This window comes from Hesperophylax consimilis, chromosome 8 (genome assembly GCF_061612785.1).
Source record: "Hesperophylax consimilis isolate HC1 chromosome 8, BYU_Hcon_1.0, whole genome shotgun sequence".
NCBI lineage: Eukaryota > Metazoa > Arthropoda > Insecta > Trichoptera > Limnephilidae > Hesperophylax > Hesperophylax consimilis.
The window spans coordinates 34,892,373-34,914,451 of NC_142843.1; the positions used below are offsets into that span (position 1 = coordinate 34,892,373).

Sequence of the window (22,079 nt, forward strand, 5' to 3'; positions counted from 1 at the left end):
TATGCTTTCGTATCACGGAGAATGAATTATACTGAAAACGACGGTAAAATTCTTCAAAAGGTGATGATCTGATATAGATATTACATGAAATTTTAAATTTTTGAATGGAAAATAATAATTATTTTAATGAATTACGGGATAGTAATTTAGCCTGTAATTTTGGTTGTTTAGCTAATGAATCAGAAATTGTTCGCAACTATTTCCATGGGAGAGCCACGGACCGTTCGGTTGATTAAGGTTGAACTTTTGGCTTGTTTTGTAGCAAGTTCTAAACTAGAACGGAAATCAAACCATAAATCATTTCGAAAGATAATAAAATTGAAAAATAGTTTATGGTTCGTACAAATCGCTTAATCAAAAATAGATTTATTGTGAAGTTTAAGAAGATGGTGAGAATACGTAAAATGGTAAGTTTTTTATTGAAATATTACTGTGTAAAATAAATCGCATCACAAAAAATAACATTAATAAAAATTTGATAGGTGTTTCAATTTTTAAGTGATTTTCAGCAAAGTCCCTTGTCTGGTCTGATTCATTTCTGCACATATGGGTTCAAATATAACAAAAAACATTGAAAATCGTACCAAATAATTTCAAAACCAAGATGTCAAGATAAAGTACGTATTTATTAATTAAAAGTTACGTAATGAATTTGCAGGTGTCGAGAACGATTTAGTTAATTAATAAAAACGTATTTCCAAATATATACTCAAATTACTGTAATTTGATTGCATTTCAAAATCAATGTGTGGCAGAGAGTAATGTGATACAATATTCTCATTTATTAATTCACTACCATTACAATACATTATTTCAATATGTATACAAATCTTCAATATCCAAAAAATTATATCTAAAAAACATACTTGATGACAAAATATATTTAAATACTTAAATTCCCAAAGGAAACATAAACCCTTCATACCTACATATATGTATATCTAGGGAAAAGTAGTAGTGACCCTAGTGACATTGTTAACTTCTTTACTGATTTCTTCAAATATATTTACGAATAGGACATCCCAAATGATCAAAATCCACCCTTTCATTCAATGGAATCGGTCCAAATTCCTGCCTAACATTTAAACATTCCCGATGTTATACGCAAAATAAAATCACTTTATGTAAAGAAAAAGCGGGCCCTGCCAAATTAATCCACGTTTACTAATTATCTGTGTATCGATATAATTCAAGCCACTATGTCAAATATTTAATCAATTATTGTATTTTGGCCGCTTCCCCGATTTAAAAAATTGTTATCTAACATCTGTATTTAAAAAGGGTTATTTTCATGATGTCACAAATTACCGACCCATTTGCATGCTCTCTACAATCCCCAAATTGTTTGAAAAACTTATAGTTGATACACATTAATAAAATTGCACCTAATCAAAATGGATTTATGCCGGACAGATTCACTCCAACAAATATCTCTTTATACGAACAATTTATATCATGTTCACTTAAGGCTGGCCGCATACATACGTTTTCCGTATTCGATTTCCGAATTCGTTTTCCGTATTCGGAATTTCGTGAGACTAGCGCAAACGTTCGTTTTTCTTCATTCGGAATGTATAAACGTCAGTACCAGTGTTGCCAACAAGGGCGATATATCGCCATTTAGGCTACTCAGAGCGAGAATCGGCGCCGAAAAAATCTAAAAGGCGAGACTGGTCGCCAATTAAGCTTGTAATGGACCTGTTTGGGGTAAGAGAACGTAAAGAATTTTTTTTTCATAAATTAAAATACGTTCAGAGAATAGGGAGAAACGAACAGACTATGGACATCTTTGGGACATACTAGAAGCTTTATTATAGAAACCTACGTCGGTAATAGGTGTTAACCACGTAATAATTGAAAAGAGGCGTGATGGAGCTCAACGAATCAGATCATTCCCAAAATCAATTAAATAATTTTTCGCCAATCACGGAGATTAAGGGCGGTCTAAGACACGATACACTCGAGGTTGATTTACTGTTGAGCTAACCTTGGGACCCGGTCTCACGACACGTGTAAAGGCACTTGGAATTCGACGATAAATTTGCATTCTAAGGCAGAAACGTAGCGATACCCAACCATCGATAACGAAAAAAGGGGGTGACGGTTTGGTGGGAGAAGAGGGGGTTTTTAGAATGTTTTGGTCCAGAAGACATACTACGAGTTGATCCTCGTAGAGAGAATTGTTTACGATCGCTGAACTTCTGAGTGCTCTTTCAAGTGGCCACAGTGAACACAAATTTTAACTTAAGATAGGACGTTTGGCCGAAATTGCCTAATTATATTAACACGGAGGAGATGCAAGTTGGGTAATTAAGAAAAGACATAAAAGTTAATGGGTCACGAAGTCTTTGATTAACGATCAAAATTTTACGACCTTTTTTGCGCGTAAACAAAGTTACGAGGATAATATATTGAAATTCCTGGATGAAGCGAGAAAAGAGTATATGGGTTGGGCTAAAACTAGACGCAAAAAAACTGTAAAAACAGGGATGTACTGGGCGTAGATCACCGAAAAGAAAGGACCAGGAATCGAAAAGAAACCCGAAAGGTAGTTTAGCTCATGATGGAAGAGGTGTCACCGACTCGGGTAGTGGACAGCGATGGGTTACGAAAAATTACCAGAAGATATGCGGCGGATATCACGAAAAGAGTCAAAACAGGTAGGCGAAATTACAAAAAACGTGTCGAATCAAATTTTGGAACGAATGCCTACGTATGTCATCACCGAGAGGAAGGTATATGTGTCCTGGGATCACCCACGGATCGTGTAGACACCAATCAAATGCTAGAAGGCAGCACACAAGGAAGGATACTGGATTGCGCAAGCGCTGGACATAATAGGTGAAAAGCTTCCGTTAGTTGGGATAATTTATCGATTATATTATCGATATCAATAGCGAATTTCTCGGAAAGATTTCGAAAACAACGATATAGAAATGAGCTACACCTAGTCTATAGGCCGGAAATCAACCAATATTACGGACACAACACGCGTACGAGGAAAAATAATCAAATAATTTTGCGCAATAATCTACATCGCCGAAAATCATTTACGGGAGGGCGCCCGGAAGTCAGGTCACCGAGTACACGCCTGTACCCGTCTCGGCAGGGGGGTAGGTGTCTACCTCAACTCGGCAGGCGGGGGCCAAAAATCCTGAAACGGGGTTATGCAATTCTAAACTTAACGGGAAGTGAAACCTTGAATTCATAAAGGCGAAAGTCGCACAAATTTTAAGTCGATTTATTCGAAAAAACATTATTAAATAGCGTTGTTTGGAGGGAATCAGGGCTTTTTCGTTTTAACTTGGTAGGAGTCGGGCTTCGAGAACTTAACGTCGCGACAGTTTGGTGTGCTATCTTTAAACTAAACTGATAGAGTTTTAAATATAGTGAAGTTGTGGTTTTAATATTAATTGAAATAATTGAAGTGTTTTAAAATTTAATTAGATTCAACCAAAAAAAAGGGTAAACTCATAATTAGACAATACTAAATTCACGGGTTGGAGTCTCTTGGTTTAGACTAATATAGAACGATGAAACTCAACTGCAGTAATGTTTAATAATAACGCGTGTGCCATTAGAGGAGAAAAAAATAGAGAACCATAATAATTATCAAATGACCTGACGAAAACGGCTAAGACAAAGTTCTAACTTTATTGTGAAATTGAAGAGACAGTGTTTCCCTTGCGAGCACGGGAAGGATTTTAACGGTTTACACGATATAAGAATTTAGTGAAAAAATCGAAGTGAACGTGGCAAATAATATATGAAAGGTTCTAGGGAGGGGGAGGGGGTTTTGGGTAGATCTCGGCAAATACTTACTTAGATACTCTAAAATAGTCGATAGGGAGAGATATCTAGACTAGGCACAGTGGAGGCCAACAAATACCTATGCATGTCAACTATCAACTTACGGTTAGGGAGGAAGAGATATTCTATTGAAAGAAATGATCCGCTTAAACATTCCGAAATCTAGTATTCGGTAATTTATGTGCTATCTACGGGGCGGCGTATGAAGGTAGAAATTTTAGCTAGAAAATTAGATCCAATATGGTTATAGTTCCTACTGGCGAGTAGACGGGTGACATAGATAATCGATTTCGAATTTAATACGAACCCTTAACGGCTTAGGGGCTTCTACATCCTACCTACAGCCCCTGGACGTGGATTAATGTACATGTCGTCGATATCCCGACTGGACTGGTAATATAACGATTTTGGGTGAGTGATCTTGCATGAATATATATTTCCAGAACGTTAAAATTGCGACGAAGATGGGGCTGCAACTGATAAAATAGTATCACATTTAGAACTGTTTGCTTGCTTCTAACAGCTGTGTTTAGCACGAGGCCAATGACCTACTTATTTGTAAGCAGTTAGTGGCGACACACGACCCATAAGGAAGAAAAGGGACCCCATAAATCACTCGACGTCCGTGCCTGACGACAAAAGTCGTACATTCTACCGAGTTGGCAGCCGCGCAGAGGCACCTCAAATCAACATGGAAGCGACTAGCTGCAACCAACTCATGCTCAAAACAAATAAAAAATCAAATTAATAATATTTGTATAACCTTATATGTTCACTAACAAATTCCCGAATACCTTTGGCCTCGGCTTAGAACTCGCCGTTGGAGTATGTTGTCCGTAAGCTGTCTTGGGAAGCACACAACTTCCTCAGCTCAGAAGATTTTCTACTTTTCCTCATCACGCGACTTCGGGGCGTCAACGTTGTATGGAGAATCACGAAGAGTCCGGAAGGTCATCCCTTTTCGCGGGGCCGGGTCGGGTGAGAGGACACGAGAGGCGGTATGAAAATTAATGTCAAGTTGGAATGTTTGGGCCTTGGTTCGCTGCGAAGGCGTTTAATTGAACGGGCTCCAAGTCTTTCAAAATCGCGTGGAGGGGACGTCGGCGTGACGAACGAGGGTTCAAAATCGGAGGACGAACACATACTGAAGCGGGGTTTACCCGGAGGTTGATGCAACTCGACTGGAAATCCCTCGAGATCCTTTGCAGTATCCTTCGTGAGGTGGATAGTAGGTCTGGCGGCTAGTGGACGTTGAAAGCCTCACCAGAACAAACCTATTTGAAACATGCACGCGTTTAGCATCATGACAAGGGACGCAATGAAAAATTCCCCCTTTACAGTCAGTAAAGTAGTCCGCCGGAGGAAGCGGGGCGGGGTGATTTGGGATATTCCAACAGGTGCATTACCTCTCCCTCTGACGTGAGCGGTCCGGAGGTGTCAAGGCGACTATAAGAAGAAGTTAGACCAGACCTCGGGGAAAGCCAGACACGTATTGGTTCTTGGGGTTGTGCATTTGGAAGAATAGCGACCATTTCATTTGGGGCAGTGAGGTGCCGACCCAGTTTGCAAAAAAAAAACCTTTTCTCGTCATTCAATCCGTTCCCATCTCCTTTTCTTTCTCGTTTCCACTTTCCATTCGCAACACCCAAAGTTTACTAACCACAGCTAAATCCATCTATCTAGTTTCAGTACATCGTTACAGAGGTCGACGAGAGAGTCCCAGCACTTATGCGGAAACAACACACTATTCAACGAAGGGTTTAATAGCCCGTACACAAGAGGGAGGGGAGGGGTACGGTTCTATGTCACAATCTAGAATTTATAAACACGGGGACATTAGGTAAGGGCGGGGATACAAGGAAATTGTAGAGATATGATAGAAACTACTAGGTCAATTAGCAATAGGGTCCAGTATTCGAAAGTTAGGTGAGACACGTACTCGTTTCTTGTAGTACTCGCTGAGGGTCGATGGACGTTTTCCCCACACTTTGGCTAAAAAGAACCGGGAGTTACCATGGAAAGGAGACATTAAATACCTACCACCCTATAACGGTGGGCTTCGAATTAACAAATCACACAACGTGAAGTTAAGGGATTTATTGTAGATCAACCCCAAAGCGAAGGCCTTACTTTACTGTGTGCAATATCGCAGGGGCGGGGGATGTTCAGAGTTAGCTAGGCTCAGCACGATATCATTTTGCAAAAGCGAACTGAACGCTGGGGATAAAGAGGTATAAAAACCTCATCCAAGCGAGTTAGGACAATTAGGAGGTAGAGTCAACACAAGCTACTTCAAAAACATCAATTTTAAACATGTCCCGAAATTCTCTAGCCACCCCCCCACCACGAAATTTTTATTTTCACGTAAAAACATCAATTTTAAACATGTCCCACCTAACAGCAAATTCGGCTAATTTACGCTACCTTATGTATGAGAAACGGCGATATTAGGTCAAGATCCGTTGGCAACACTGAATTACTGAACGGAAATTTCCGAACGTTTGCGTCGGCACAAACAAAATGTATGCAAGAGCTGCGTTCCACATGACGTCATTAGGTTTTTTCCATTCGGTTTCTCCGAACGCGCCGGTTTGCATTCGGAACGTGCTAAAGGAATTTGTTCTGTTCGGAACTAAAACGAACGTGTGCGGCAGTTAATGTATTTTCTACTGATTCCGTGCATTCGGATGTCCGAATACGGAAAACGAATTCGGAAATCAAATACGGAAAACGTATGTATGCGGCCAGCCTAAAAATAAAACCAAAGTCGATTAAATATATACCGAGTACGTAAAAGCATTCGATAGAGTAAACCATATTTTTTTTTTAAATAAACCCAGAAAATTCGGAATAGAGGGAAAATTATTGGACTGGATAAAGATCTAACTAACTAATAATTTGTAACCTCAAGTTACAAATTATTCTAAAATGTCATTTAAATTCATTGCTATAAGCGGTGTACCTCAAGGGTCGCATTTAGGTCCAATACTTTTTTTACTGTTTATTAATGATATCGTTACTGAATTTGATAATTATGTTAAAGAGTTGCGCTTCGCCGACAATCTAAAGCTCTTTATAACTACAAAAAACTATGGGTGATTGTATTCACATTTACATAAATTAAAAGATTGATACAAACTTTATCTAAACATGAGCAAATGCCACATCATAAGATTTTTTGAAGAAATCAACCTTTCAATAATCAATATAGAAAAAACAGTGTTTCCCTCACCCAGTCAATGAAATTAATGATCTTGGCATTATTTTCGATTTTAATTTAATTTTGTTTCTCACATCAACACAGTAACAAATAAAGGATTTAAAATGCTTGGCTTCATTCTCTGTAATGGCCGAGTTATTTATATTTTTCTTTACTTCGAAGTCATGTCGAATATCATTCTTTTATCTGGTCTTATCTTTATAATTATCTTTGAAATCCAATTCAATTCCATTGAAAAAATTCAGCATATATTTCTAAGAAATACTATAAACTCGGTTTACCAATAGAAACTATAAATTATAACCACTTAATGAAAGAAGTAAAAATATTTAAACTCTCAGATAGAAGACATGTTTCCGTTTTGACTTTTATCTTTAAAATTATGAATTTCATAATAGACAGCCCTGATTTATTGAACATTAGAACTATTCGATCGAAGTTTTTTTTTTAAATTTCAACAATAATATCAGGACTGAATCATTTAGATACTCGCTTGTATCTAGATTGCATGCAGTTGGCAACACTTTCGCAAAATTGCAGATGTGGTCAACTGCACAGAATATAGTTACAAGAAGGCTATAATAACATATCTCATCGCTGTAATTACAATTATATTTATCATAATACTTTTCTTTTGCCTGGGTTATAATAATTATATATAAGTTTAAAATAAAATTTTGCCTTTGATTACTGTTCCACTGAATTATTATGTGTTTGTTTATAAAAAAGATAAAAGCCTAATATACTATTTATTGTACTTACTCAGTAATATCAAGTTTCTCCAGCGCCCCCTTTAGCCCCTTGATGGCCGCCCTCTTGGCCTCCATGTCTCCGCGCAACCTTCCTATACGGGTCTCCGCCCCCCGACGCTCTGCCTCGGTCAGGGGCGGCTGCATGGCGCCCCCGCCTCCTCCCCCACAGCCCGTGGGAGGGCGGGAACAGAGCTGCTCCTTGAGGCTACAGAGCAAAAGAAATTACATTTTTATAATATTATAACAAAAATTAATATACCTAGATGCCTCTAACGGAAAAAAATATGAAACAGGTTTCGTGCTTAGCATGCATTGATCTTATTCTCTTTATACAATTATGAGCACAGCACATTATCAATAAACATATATGTTTTTTTAAAATTATTTGTAATGTAGATAAATGTAAAATTTTAATGATTTTAAACAACTACACAGGTTGAACAATAAGTTTTTTTAATATTAACTCCTCACAGGAGGCCTTGAAGAAAATAATTTCCTTCAGGGCCTATGTAATTTTTGGGGATGCTGTGTGGAGGGTCTTTTTGTGGAGAGGAAGGATGAACATGGGTCTTGAAGAGTCCCGAGTTGTAAGAGGGAGGAAACACAGAGGCCGGCAGTTAGTTCCATAGCCGAACTGTTGAACCTAAGAACGAATCGTAGAAGCGACCCGTTCTCATGTGACAAATTTCAACCGTGTACAAATGTTAAGCGCGCGTTTGGCGTGTATCCCGACTACGCACCGGTGACGAAGGGATCAATGACGCTAGTTCCTCAGAGCATCTTCCATTGTAATACCGATAGAACAAGGACAGCATACCTAACTGACGCCTGTGCTCTAAAGATTGCAGTCCGTTTGTTAAGATTGGGGAATCTATCAAACGGACCGCCCGTTTCTGCACAGAGTCAAGGGTTTTTTTCAGGTATTTTGGGGCTCCGGACCAGAGATGGCTGCCAAATTCGGCAGTAGGGCGCACTTGCGATTTGTACAGGGTCAGCAGTTGTGTACTATTAAAGTATCTGCGGGCCCTGTACACTGTACAGTACGCCCATCTCCCAGTTACACTTTCTTCAGGGCACCACCGAGAAATCGGCTAAGGGGAGCGGTCCCCTGACTTCGTAACCGATCAACCCAATCACCAACTGACTCGCCTCGGGACCGCCGAAAAGAATGTGGATTATTCCTCTCCGGACCAGCACCAGATGTTTTTCGTTTATACTTTTGTTTTCTCTAAATTACTATGCACATACTATGTAGACAAACAGTCTACACCAGTTGTTTTTATTTTTGTATTTATTTTTTTCCCCTTCTACTAACATAGAAACAGAGGCAAGTACTCTACTAACAAACTAACACTGTACACAGTAAGCACTCGCAGACTGCTTCCCTAAAAACGTATGCGGGGACATTCGAGGTTTAGCTTCGTTCTTATTAAATGTAGAGTCGTTCTTAACAAAAAAATTAGCGTCCTTGCAAGAGCCCTGAAGGGGTAACCATAAGTTACCTATACCGGGGCGGGTAAGTGGTGGGATCCTCGAATGTACAGTACGCCCAGCTTCTGAGAGGCTAACTTTACTCTGGCTTCGATGGAGCCCCCATACCAGTAGATACTATTGTAAGATTTTTTTAAATTTCTGAAGACAATATTAGAGATTCCTAAATGAAAATTAAAATAGAAAAATATACGGTCACATCTAGAACTCAACCCAGGACCCTTACCTTGCCGGGGAACAAATCTACCAACTGAGCTAATGGGACCCTACCTTCTTATCATATTTAACTGTATCATACTTCGAATAAGAACCACCAACATTATCTTCATTTTTCTCACCGCACATTTTTATTGGCAGCTATCTTTTAGGAATCGCTAATATTGTCTTATATTATTATTATTATATTACAATTTGAGGTTTTACTCAATGTTATTAAAAAAATTAGATAAAAAAATATTTTTTTTATTGTAAGCGTCTTCTCGAAAAAAAATCTATCATTGTTTTACAATCTGCACGCTCTCTTCATGTAGGTATTCAAAGTTTAATCTAGGTATGTACCATAGTCGTTGAAAATAGTCGCGTTATCATTTGAAAGAGTTTTTTTAATGATTTTGTGTGAGAACCGACAATGCAACCAATCGTCGAAGCATAGTTTGAATTAGCTAAAGTATCCCATGAAACCTAGTGCATGAAATTTCTAAGTGAACCAGGCACTTAGTGCATGAAATTCTTAAGTGTCCCAGATGGTACTTAGTGTGTGTTACCACTAGCTCCGGCAGTTGAGACACTTGATTTAATTTTTACTTATCCAACAGTGTCCAGAAAATACAATACATTTCTCAGGTAAAATCAAATTTATGGGATATAATGACGAAATGTGAAAATGTTAGGATTTTTATGAACACGTGTTCCGACATAGTGACACAGAAAGTTTATCAGGAAACCTATCAATTCATTCGTTAAGAACCTGCAATCCCGAAATAAATTAGTAAAAAAATTCTATGTGTGTTTTTTCTCCGTGCAGCACACCCTTAGACACTTAGGACGGGTTGTTTCGGAGAATTTGAACAATTCATCAAATTTCAACGTTCATTTTCAAGTTCTGTGAAAGATTTTTTCAAGTTCTGTTTTTATTTCAGTTTTGTCAAGCAACTAGCCTGAAGATATAATAACAGAACTGATATAATAACAGAACTTGAATAAGTCTTTCACAGAACCCGAAAATGAACGTTGAAATTTGATGAATTGTTCGAATTCTCCGAAATTACCCGTTCTTAAGAAAATGGAACGCATAATGTGTATAAGTAATTCCCTACCATAGAGCTAAAAAGATAAGCTATTGTGTATTAATATCTTGTCGAAAGGTGTTTCCCCATTAGAAGTTTTAGTTAAAGCATCGGGAGCGACTGAGATCGCACAGGTAAATTTAACCAATTTTTTGCTACCTACCCATTAAATAAATACTCGGTTTGCTTTCAACCAGGATAAACAGATGGCAGTAATGGATTTCCAACTTTATTATCTTACGTGTTAAGTTATAGACAAGATAAGTTGGGAGGCTGTGGCTAGAATACCAGATGGGACATTCTAACACAGAGCCTCTCAACAGTTTTCCATTACGTGGCTTTACAGGCTTTCATTGTGGAGAAGCCGACAAGGAGTAATTTGTTACAATCAAATGAATAAATATGAAATGCCGCCATTAGCGGACAGTTTTGCATTAGCACTAAACATTAATCTTGTGTAATGGCACCTATTAAGTGTTAATAGTGAATTCATTAGGGAAAATATTTAAAAGACTTATTTTATTTTGAAAACTAGTTTTTATTAACATAACTGTAGCCTCTACTGCGATATTCCTTCACACAAAATTGGGAGTTTAATTTTGCGCTAAAATTGAAATATGCTTGTCTCTTATGTAATGTAATAGCAATTACAAATGTATAAATTTATATACATTTGTTATTGTATATATTTCATCAAAAAGTCAAAGAGTCGTCAAAAAAATTGCTGTATTCAAATGCTGATTTTAATGAATTTTCCGTAGATGTTGATGAATTTCTGTAGACTTATATGCTTTATATGAATTGAAGGTTTTCCTATCGTTTCGCTTGAGTAGAACGCAAATAAAAAAAATAAATTACTTAATAAAAATATAAATGTACACTACTAAAAATATATATTCCTAATAGAAATGTATGAACGCATAAAGGAAAAAACTTTTAAAAAATACAGTATTATAGCTTAGAGTATCTGCGACAGTTTCGCTTGATTAACTTCTTTGCTTTCTTATAAAATTATTTACAAAATAAATAAAAAAAACAGTTTTGTGCTTGAAATCGAACGTTTCTAGACTCCGTTTGTCAAGCGATTTTAATGCATATTACCTAAGATATAAGGTATGCCAATAATACACACAATTTTGGCTTGTAGCTTCCTCTCAAGTAGATTTTAATGAATTTCTGTAGACTTCGATTCGACTTTTCACTAACTTCAGTAGATTTTAATGAAATTCGAGAGTTTTCATTGAATGTTACCAAATGAGATGAGGTCGTTGATTTCCCACTCCTATCTTCCACACAGTTACATGATGACTCAACACACCTTTAAAAAGGATATAAGTCTTTAAGGCCCCGTAGTATGCGTTCAAATATGGTTTAAAGGGGAGATATGTGAATACGAATATTAATGCGCGCTAATATTGAAAAAAAAACGATAATAATGAAGTGAAAATATTTAGTAAAACACGACACGTTTTGAAATTGAGCAAAAATCTCTCGACAAATGCTTTAGTTACATTTAAAGATACACTGTCATTTTTTCATGGCTATAACATATTAAATAACAGAAAAAAACGGTTTTTAATAATTTTCGGAGCTTACTTTGCGATTTTTTTCTATCGAGGGAATTTCATATAATTGACGTTTCTGCACAACAAATGTAAAAATACTCGTATTATCTTGAAAAATAACGTTATTTTTTTGGCACTTAAAAACTTAAAGAGTTAGCAAGAAACTTGTTACAAATCGGTAGGAATCGGGTATGCGGGGGCTTCAAAGCGATTAAAAAAACTCAACTGTAAACCTAACCTAACTTTTTTTTCTTCACTTTTCTTGACTTTATATCACTTTTTAAAGATGTGTTGAATTGACATTACCCATCTATCTTTTAAAAACAAATTTATCTTTCCACCCACCTCTGAATCATGTGCTCCTTGTCCTTGAGGTGTGCCCTGAGGGGGTCCACGGGGTCTGGGTGCTGCGGGGGCAGGTGGGTGGGCACAGGAGCCTGCGGAGGCAGCGGGGCGCAGCGCCCTAGCAGACTGCTCTTGCGCCTCCGAGGTGTCATGGACAGAGACACTTCTATGTTTGCCATCTGTTGAAGAAATAATACATTAATATTGGAGAGTTGTGATAAGGAGAAACGGGATTGTTTTAAATATATATATTTTTATGTATTACATTTACTACACACACTATGCCATCTTTGGGGATGCTGTGGAGGGTCTTTTTGAAAAGATGAAGGAGTGAAAAAGAGTCTTGAAGATACCCATGTTACGGGAGAAAAGAAATGCAGAGGCTGGCAAAATATTCCACAGATAATATGTTGAACTAATAAAACGAATCGTAGAAACAACCTACAGTCATGTGACAATGTCAACCGTGTACAAATGCTGGTCGCGCGTTTACCGTGTTTCTTGACAATGCACCAGTGCCGATTATGACAGTAACCTTCCTCTTGTTTTGTAGGTCAAGTGTGCAAAATTTCATCAATATGGGAATAAAACATTAGATTTGTATGAAAAAATTAAACCAAGATACACATTTTATTAAATTTATATGTAAATATTATATACATTGATAGATTTGCATTTTGTCTCAGAGAGAAAAATATTTTTACACCATTTTGAATAGAAACGTTACTAAAAATGGGTTTATTTAGTTGTTATATTTAGTGACTAGATTTGAATGGCAAGGTAATTCTCTTTTCCCTTCTGCTCCCCTTCAAAAATGTATTCAACTACACAACATTCGCTCAATGGGAATGGCGTCGTTTTACAGGCACCGGAGCTTATGGAAATTTTTTGCAGCAAAAACAAAAAAAAAACTAAATGAGTTTTATGATTTTTTTATTAATTTTATTTTGAAAGTTAAAAGGCTTTTTTATGAGATTTTTATAAAAAAACCGGAGAGTAAAAAAATATATTTAATGAATAGATTTTATATCGTAAATCGACAGGCATAGGTAAAAAGTGTCCGTGTTTATGAATGAGATAGTAACCATGCATGATCGGAACTCATTAAAATTATAAACATAATAGTTATTACATACTTACTCGTGTTTTAATTCATTAATAATAATAATAACATAACATTTATATAGCGCAGTTTTGTGTTGTTTCACTTCAAGTGCGCTTAACTATAATAAACTTAAAATAAAATTTCCTATTGTGTTCCTTTAAAAAAAATTAATTACATAACATGAAATAAAGAATAAACGGTTTACACAAAAGCAGAGAATAAAATTTAACAATAACAGTGCCATTTTAGTAGAGGACAACAATAAAGGACAGTGACAGTGCACGAAAAATAAGAACTTTAAAATTAAAATATTATATAAAACAGGAAAACATTAAAACATTATATAATAGGTGGACATTAAACATAAAAGTACAATAAGGAGGAAACCGAAACCAAACAATTACCGGAAAACTTCAAAACCTGGCTTTTTATAGTATATTAAAAAGAAGCTTAGATTCATGAGAATATAAATGATTTTAAATTATTAAATATGATTTTTTGAATAATTTTGTTTTTAAAACCCGTTTAAATTCAGCCAAATTTTGTATATTGGTAAGGGCTGGGGGAAGTTTATTCCAAATGAGTGGGCCAGCTACACGAAAAGAGCGATCATAGTAAACAGCTCGATTTGACCGAGAAAGTTCGATTAAACGATTGGTAACATCTAGATCTGACGGCCGGCATAGTCCAGTGGTAACGCATTGGACTGCCATTCCGAAGGTCGCGGGTTCGAACCCGGCGTGCGCAAATAAATTTTATTTGATTAATTTGTGTTATTTCACAATTAATTAATTAAAATAATATATAGTATATTTGCGGCACGTTCCAGAGTGGAAGATACTACCAGTATCGCCCTGGTGTAAGACCACCATTCAGAATTGAAACGTTGCTCCAAATGGCTTTAGCCGTGTTTAGTGACTAGATCTGAATAGCCAGGTACTTCCCCACCTTCCTCTTTCCCTTCCCCACTTACCTTCAGCCTCACAACATCCCCCAATCGGGGATGCCATAGTCTCACTGGCTCCAGACGGGAGCAGTTGGGACTCGTGTGAGGTATTCACTATAAAAAAAAAAAAAAAAAAAAAAAAAGATCTGCTGACCTCAGAGTAAGCTGTCTATCGCTTAGGTTTTGTCGGACACATAATTCCGATATATAGGCTGGCGCCATTCCCTGCAATGCTTTGAAGGTCAGCAGATCTTGAACTCTATTCTTTCAGGGCATCGAAGCCAATGAAGACGATCCCTTAGAAGCGGGGTTATACGACAATGCTTAGATTCACCAAAAATCATTCTCGCCGCAGCATTGAAAACGGACTGGATTCTGTTGAATTGTTTTTTAGGTAGGCCAGCATATGCACTATTACAATAGTCCATACGTGAGACAACGAACGAATTAATGAGTGATTTTGCTCCATCAAAGGGAAGGCATCTCCTAATTGATTTTATCTGCCTTAGATGGAAAAAGCCAGCACTTACAGTTTTTGAAATTTGCGATTCAAGAGAAAGACAATTGTCTAAAGTGAAACCTAGAAATTTTATTTCCGTAGAAGGGATTATATTTGTATTCTGAATACGGATTGGACTGGAGTCGATGAGGGCTTGTCTTCCAGGAGAAACTATCCAAATAAATTCCGTCTTTGTCGGATTAAGTTTGAGTTTATTAACAGACATCCAACTTGAAACCGTGTCAATGAAACTAACCACCTCGTTTTTAAGGACGTCTTTTTCATCCGGGGAGCAAAACTTGAAAACCAAACGATCATCCGCGTAGCCTTGTGATTCAAAGCCAGCTGAGTGAATGAGTCGTTCGAGACGATTAGTATATAGAATGAAGAGAATGGGACCCAGTACAGAACCCTGGGGAACTCCAAATTCGATGGGAGTTTCAGGTGATGTATATTTATTGAAAGTTACTGAAGCTACTCGTCCAGACAGGTACGATGACATCCATTGGAGTACATCACCTCGAACGCCAAATTCGGTTTCAAGCACATTTAATAAAATACTATGATCTACAGTGTCAAATGCCGCACTCATATCAAGAACAGATACCAAACCCAACTTACCTGCTTCCATCCCGATGATCAAATCTGAAATTACCCGCAAAAGGACAGTTTCCGTTGAATGAAACTGTCGATAAGCAGATTGATTTTTGGCAAATAGACCGGCCGAGTTCAAGTACCCCACCAATTGTTTGGCAACGATTTTCTCAAGCAGTTTTGACAGAAATGGTAGGTTAGATATTGGCCTGTAATTATCCGTATTGTCTGTATCAAGATTTTGTTTTTTTAGAATCGGAGTTATAATTGATTTTTTGAGTGTTCCCGGTACAAGTGAATTTACTAGTGACTTCTGGATAATTGCGGTAATTATAGGCGTTATATCCGGAAGACATTTCTTTAAGAGCCAGGTAGGTATGGGGTCTTGTGTGCATTGTTTATTAGGACAAGACATCACAGCACGCGTGACATCTTCTTCCGTTACAGCTGCGAAAGTAGTGAAGTCACCAGAGAGCGGACTTGGTGCTGCGACAGAAGACGATCCTACTACACTGAGGGCCCGAATGTTTTCAACCTTATTTCTGAAGTGTGTTGCGAGGCTGTTTGCTTCAAGGGAGGAATCAACCTTGATGTTGCTCTCTCCAGACAGAGTCTTTATGTTTTGCCAGAGCTTTCGAGGGTCCTTTTCTGACTCAATTTGGTCACACCAAAAGTTTGATTTTTTCTTCGTCACTTCTTCCTTATACACTTTTTGCTTTGCAATCCAAAGCTGCCGATTGCTGAGAGTTGGGTTCCGTCTGTAAGCCCTCTCCAATTTACAATTTAGTATCGTTACAAGGTTTATCAGTGGCCTTAAAGAGTAATCATTCTCTTGAATCGGAAACAGGTTTATTAATTAACAGAGAATACTCTTTCAAATTGTTATTCTTTTCATCTAATTTCCATAGTAAAGAGTCTCCAACAACAAAAATTCCCTATTCTTTGAATTAATTATTATGATTTAATCCAAAATTTGTTACCAGAATTGCTGAGACATAAAATGACATTTTTTGTTTAAAAAAGATGTCTATACAAGAAAGACGATTCGTATTATTAAACGTACCGATATATTATTATTGACTGAAGTAGCGAAGTCCTGTTTTAACTCGACTGTTTTCATTTAGTGTTTCTGTTCATTTGTTTGTACGTTCCGTTTCCATTTCAGAATGGTGGCCGTTTTAATGGTTTAGTATAGATAATTATTTCAAATGTAAAATCATCGTGTTTATTTAGATTTTCTTATTAGAATTTTTTGAATATTATGGTACCTACCTGCCTTTCGAAAGTTTGAAAAAAATTAGTTTCTTTGAGCAAATTATATAATTTCTTTATATGAAATAAATAATGTATATATATATCCTACACAAAATATATGGCATATAATGAAGTGGGTATTTAAGTACCTACTTACAAATCTTATGATTTAACGGGAAATTTTGGTTTTGATTTACTCAATAAAAGAAAATTAAAAAGTAATTTTTTTGGACGCGAGGTCTACTGTTCGCAGAACTACTAGTAGTAGAATACTTTTCTATAATGGAATACTGAAATGGTACCTACGCGTATAATAAAATCTGTTGAAGTTCTTGTATCAAGATGTATCTTTAAATTATAACAATGCATTGTTTATGCTCTATTCTGATGAGAAACAGATGGAATCTGCAAAGGCGGTGTAAGTTATAGAGTCGTTCGTTATGGAAGAAGTTAATCCGAACCATTCATCTCAGTATATAAAACAATAAACAAAGTTTTCGTCCAATAACTATGGGAAAAAATATACCAGCCTTTAAATTATCTACGATGTCAATAGAAATTATCGAAAATTGTAGTGTTAGGCGCCATGGTTCGTGGGAAAGTGGTGAAATAATGTTATACGGTAAGGCTGGCCAGTTTTAAACATTTCCATTTTGGAAAGAAATTTTGTAAAGAGAAGAATAAGAAACTAAACCGCTTCCAGCCGATGACATATATTTAGAGCTTCGACAAGATATAAAAGCTAAAAGAACTAAGTTGGCATCAATGATGCTGTTCAAGTCAAAGATCGTTTGGCGGCTCCATCCCATAAAGCTGGTTAAATTAGAGTTGATGTCAGATGAACTGCAAACATCTATTCAAAGAGCCGCGGTCTGCCGACAAAGGATATATGAGAAAAATGAGTACGTTTTTTAAAATCAAAATAGTGTTAAAAATGTACCACGACTCCGTGATCATTTCCCAATAAAATATTAGTCATTCAGAATATTTTATATATGGTCAAATATCGCGACTAGCAATCCGAAGGTAGCGGGTTAAGAATCCCGATGTGGGCAAAAAAATTTGATTTAATTGAATTTGAAGATAAAGTGGAAGATACTCTCAGTATCGCCCTGGTGTAAGACCACCATTCAGAATTAAATCGTTGCTTGAAATGGCTTTATCAGCGTTTGGTGACCAGATCTAAATAGCCAGGTACTTCATCTCCATCCTCTTCCTCGTTTCCTTCCCCCCCCCCCAATACCTCCAGCCTCACAACATACCGCAATTTTGGATGCCATAGTCTCCCTGGCTCCGGATAGTTGGGACTAAAATATATATATACCTGAACACCTGTTCACGCAGGTGCCCTTGTCCGAATAAATATAATGGACGAGATGTGAAACTATTATTATTTTAAAGAACACGTATTCCGACTTCCTCATAATATATTCGGGCTTTACTGCTAGTTTCCAGTCCCGTTTTTAACAGGAAGTAAATAATTTAAGCAGGTTTTTAATAAATTAACAATATATCATATCCGCAAGTTTTCTCCGTGTAGAGCACAGTTTGGCAAATAGAAGTAGACAGATCGGGAAGCCCCAAATGTCATAGATAAACGTTATTTATTCAAGAACTTACATAATGTAGGGGTGTGCAATGTACAATACAATACTTTCCATGTTCCATCGTTATGTTATTATATACAATAATAATGTAGAGGTGGGGGTTTGAATATAAAAAAATATTTGAATAAAAAAAGAATTTAAATAAAATGATTATTTTTTAATGTAATAAGACAATGTTCTTTATGCATATTGCTTATAATAATTTATTAAATAAAATAAAGAATATACACATATTTTTTAAAGTATATTTTAAATAGTTATAAATTTTTACATTTTATGTCTAGTAAATATTTATTCTAAAAATACTATAAAAAATATTCTATTACCTACGTACTAGAATTTGCACTTCACAACATTTTGGCTTCCTTTTTTCCATTTTTGGAACATTTTGAAACCTTGTTAATAAATAATGTTTTGTATTTCCGATAAATTTGTCTTAAGAAGCCTAAAATCGTTTATATTAAATATTCTATTACGGATAAATCAACAAAAATACTAACTTCGCTTTTGTGTCTGCCTGTAACTCTCATTTAATGAACTCTAGAACACAGATTTGAATGTAAATGTAATTTTCAAAACTGGAACTGATTGTATGAAAAAGTAATAAGTATAAATTTATTTGCCTTTATATTTGATCAAACTTGAATAAAAAATGCTAAACACCAAACGATTTTTTTTTCTGAAAAGATTTCAGCAACAATGCCCAGCTTTCAACTTTTATCAAACTTAATTTTCGGTCTGTGCAAAGATTACAAAGCAGTTTACGCGGAATTGAGTATCCTATAATTCCTACAATTTAAATAAGAATATTCCTTATTTCACTACATTACAGAAGCAATACAAAAGGATGATTACTTTGGACACGCGAGGCCCTGAAACAGCAGGGCCGCGGACGGCCGCGGACGGCCGCAGAGGGCCTGCGGCTGCGGTCAAACTGAACTATCCTTTCCCCATTAAGAAGACAATTGGATTGTTACCATCGAGTAAATGATTCTAGGGAAGAACGGAAATTCCAAAAAGTCATTAAAGATTATTATTAACACGCCTAACAAAATGCACTTACGAAATTTTTGCTTTGGATGAAGAAGATTTATTCATTTTATTTGTTTATACAGGGTTTTCCAATAAGAGGTGTTATTTTGAATAGCCCGCTATTTCGGTAGATGTTACTTTTGAAGCTGTCATTTTTTGACATTTGACAAGTAGAAACTACGTCATTAATAAAAATGGAACAATGCACGCTTCAACAATGCATTGAAATTATTAAAATTCACTTGATTGAATCAAATGCAAATCATCTTAAGTGATGAGGCCCATTTCCACCTCGGTGGCTTCGTCAACAAGCAAAATTGTAGCATTTGGGGCTCGGAAAACCCAAGAGTTATTGTTGAAAAGCCTCTCTGTCCTCAAAGTGTGACTGTTTGGTGCGGTTTATGGTCCGGCAGAGTCATTGGAACTTACTTTTTCGAATATGAGGCTGGAGCAACAGTTACGGTGAATGGATTGCGCTATCGAGAGATGATTAATGATTTTTTATGGCCGGAATTAGATAGTATTGATCTGGAAAACGTTTACTTTCAACAAAACGGCGCTACGTGCCACATAAGTAACAAATCCATTGATCTTTTACGATTGAATATCAAAATAACACCTCTTATTGGAAAACCCTGTACCTATTATTAACATATATTTAGTTTTGAACTGGCAGAGGAAGGATGAACGTAGATTGAATACTGTAGAAATGAGATTCCTGAGGTTTATTTCATAAATAATTAAAAATTATAACAGTATGCAAAAATATATATGATATTTTTTCCTAATTATTGTAATACTCCATGCGGTGAGTTCCAGGAGCTCGTGTTTTTGGGAGTAGTAAGTTTATACAAAAAGAAAAGACGATGTGTAAACAATATTGAAAGACTTATTATAACTGCCTTGTATGACTGTGTGAAGATTTGCAAAGAATGCAAGAGTAATGTAATTTGGGAGGCGGGTGTGGGGACTGCCACCCCGGGAATCAATATTGGATAACCACCACCCTTTCATAGATCATCCCAAGTGGTAGTAGCGAACGTTTGATGACTTAGCAGGGGTTCCGTGGGTTCATGGGACGAGGTTTTGTCTAGGTCTTGGAGGCAGATGCGTTTGATCACCTAATGCATAGCGGGTCGAATCGGGAGAGAATTGGATGAGGGAGACCTTTTGACCCTTTCCAGCTGGACTCTCTACCCATCGCATCGCCTTGAACCGCAGTGGGAGAAATGGATTCATACGTCCGTCACTCCTGGACACATTAATCCCCAGATTCCTACTAGCCCTTCATACCTTTTTCCTTCCCAGAACTTTCTCTTCTTCCTTTCCCTAAAAGACCTAACACACAGCATCTCCAAAGATGAAACATGCCTTGACGTAATTTTTTTCCTCAGAACGTCCTGTGTAGAGCTAATGTAAAAATAAAAATAAAATGTAGTGAGTAAGATTATGTAAGGAACGCTTATATGGTTTGGGCATGTAGAGCGAATTAACGTAGAAAGGAGTGAAAAGAGAATAATATATGACACAAACGTGAATGGTAGAACAAGTCGGAGAAGCCCGAGGAAGACATGACATGATTAAATGAACCAAATACAATTACTTAAGTCGGGCTACATCAATAGTCAGAATAACAGAGATATAGCTTGTAGCTTAGCGGTCCGTCCTCTCTGCCTACCCCTGCGGAAGAGCAGCGTAATGATTTATAAGGTATCTTTTTTTAATTTTTTATATTAACTCCACACAGGAGGCCCTGAAGAAAATAATTTCCCTCAGGGCCTATGTCATCTTTGGGGATGCTGTGTGGAGGGTCTTTTTTTGGAGAAGAAGGAGTGAACATGGGTCTTGAAGAGTCCCATGTTGTAGGAGGGAGGAAACACAGAGGCCGGCAGTTCGTTCCACAGCCGAGCTGTTGAACTTAAGAACGAATCGTAGAAACGACCCGTTCTCATGTGATTAATGTCAACTGTGTACAAATTTTGGGCGCGCGTTTGGCGTGTATCCCGACTACGCACCGGTGCCGAAGGGATCAATGACGCTAGTTCCTCAGAGCATCTTCCATTGTAATACCGATAGAACAAGGACAGCATACCTACCTGACGCCTGTGCTCTAAAGATTGCAGTCCGTTTGTTAATAATAATAATAATAAGAATTTATTCCAGAATGTATGCAGGGGTAGTGCAATGCAATACATTCCATATTTGAAATAATATACATAATAAGTAATAAAAATAATAATAAGTTTGGTAATAACATAGCGATTCCGATAGGCACAAAAAAGCGGAATTTAAGTGAAAAAAGATAAAATATAAACACAAAAATGAGCGTGAACAGCCGTTTATGGGGGATATTTGCACATCTCCCGTCTCCAGAGGGCCATCAGAGGGGACTCCATCCAGGCAACCATGGCAGCGACGATTTTGTTACTAGATTGGCGTAGTCTGCGCCATAAGCTTCCCATGTGATGGCGGAGAAGCGCTCTGAAAGAGTGTACTCGTCCCTCCAGGAACATTTCCGTGGCGCTGCAGTATCTCGGTAGGCAGAATAGTTGGCGATATGCATTATTGTATGC

General features: G+C 36.9%; 1 protein-coding gene across 4 annotated transcripts in view; it reads right to left on the reverse strand.

The window, feature by feature from the left end:
• Positions 1 to 22,079, reverse strand: part of sprt (PDZ domain-containing protein sprite) — a 189,569-nt gene that overhangs the window by 34,460 nt on the left and 133,030 nt on the right. For all 4 annotated transcript variants that reach the window (XM_089634613.1, XM_089634612.1, XM_089634610.1 and 1 more), the window contains 2 exons: positions 12,470 to 12,648; positions 7,793 to 7,987 (listed from right to left, as the gene is read on the reverse strand). In XM_089634613.1, the coding sequence (XP_089490739.1) occupies positions 7,793 to 7,987; positions 12,470 to 12,648 (374 nt within the window). The remainder of the gene's footprint in view (positions 1 to 7,792; positions 7,988 to 12,469; positions 12,649 to 22,079) is intronic.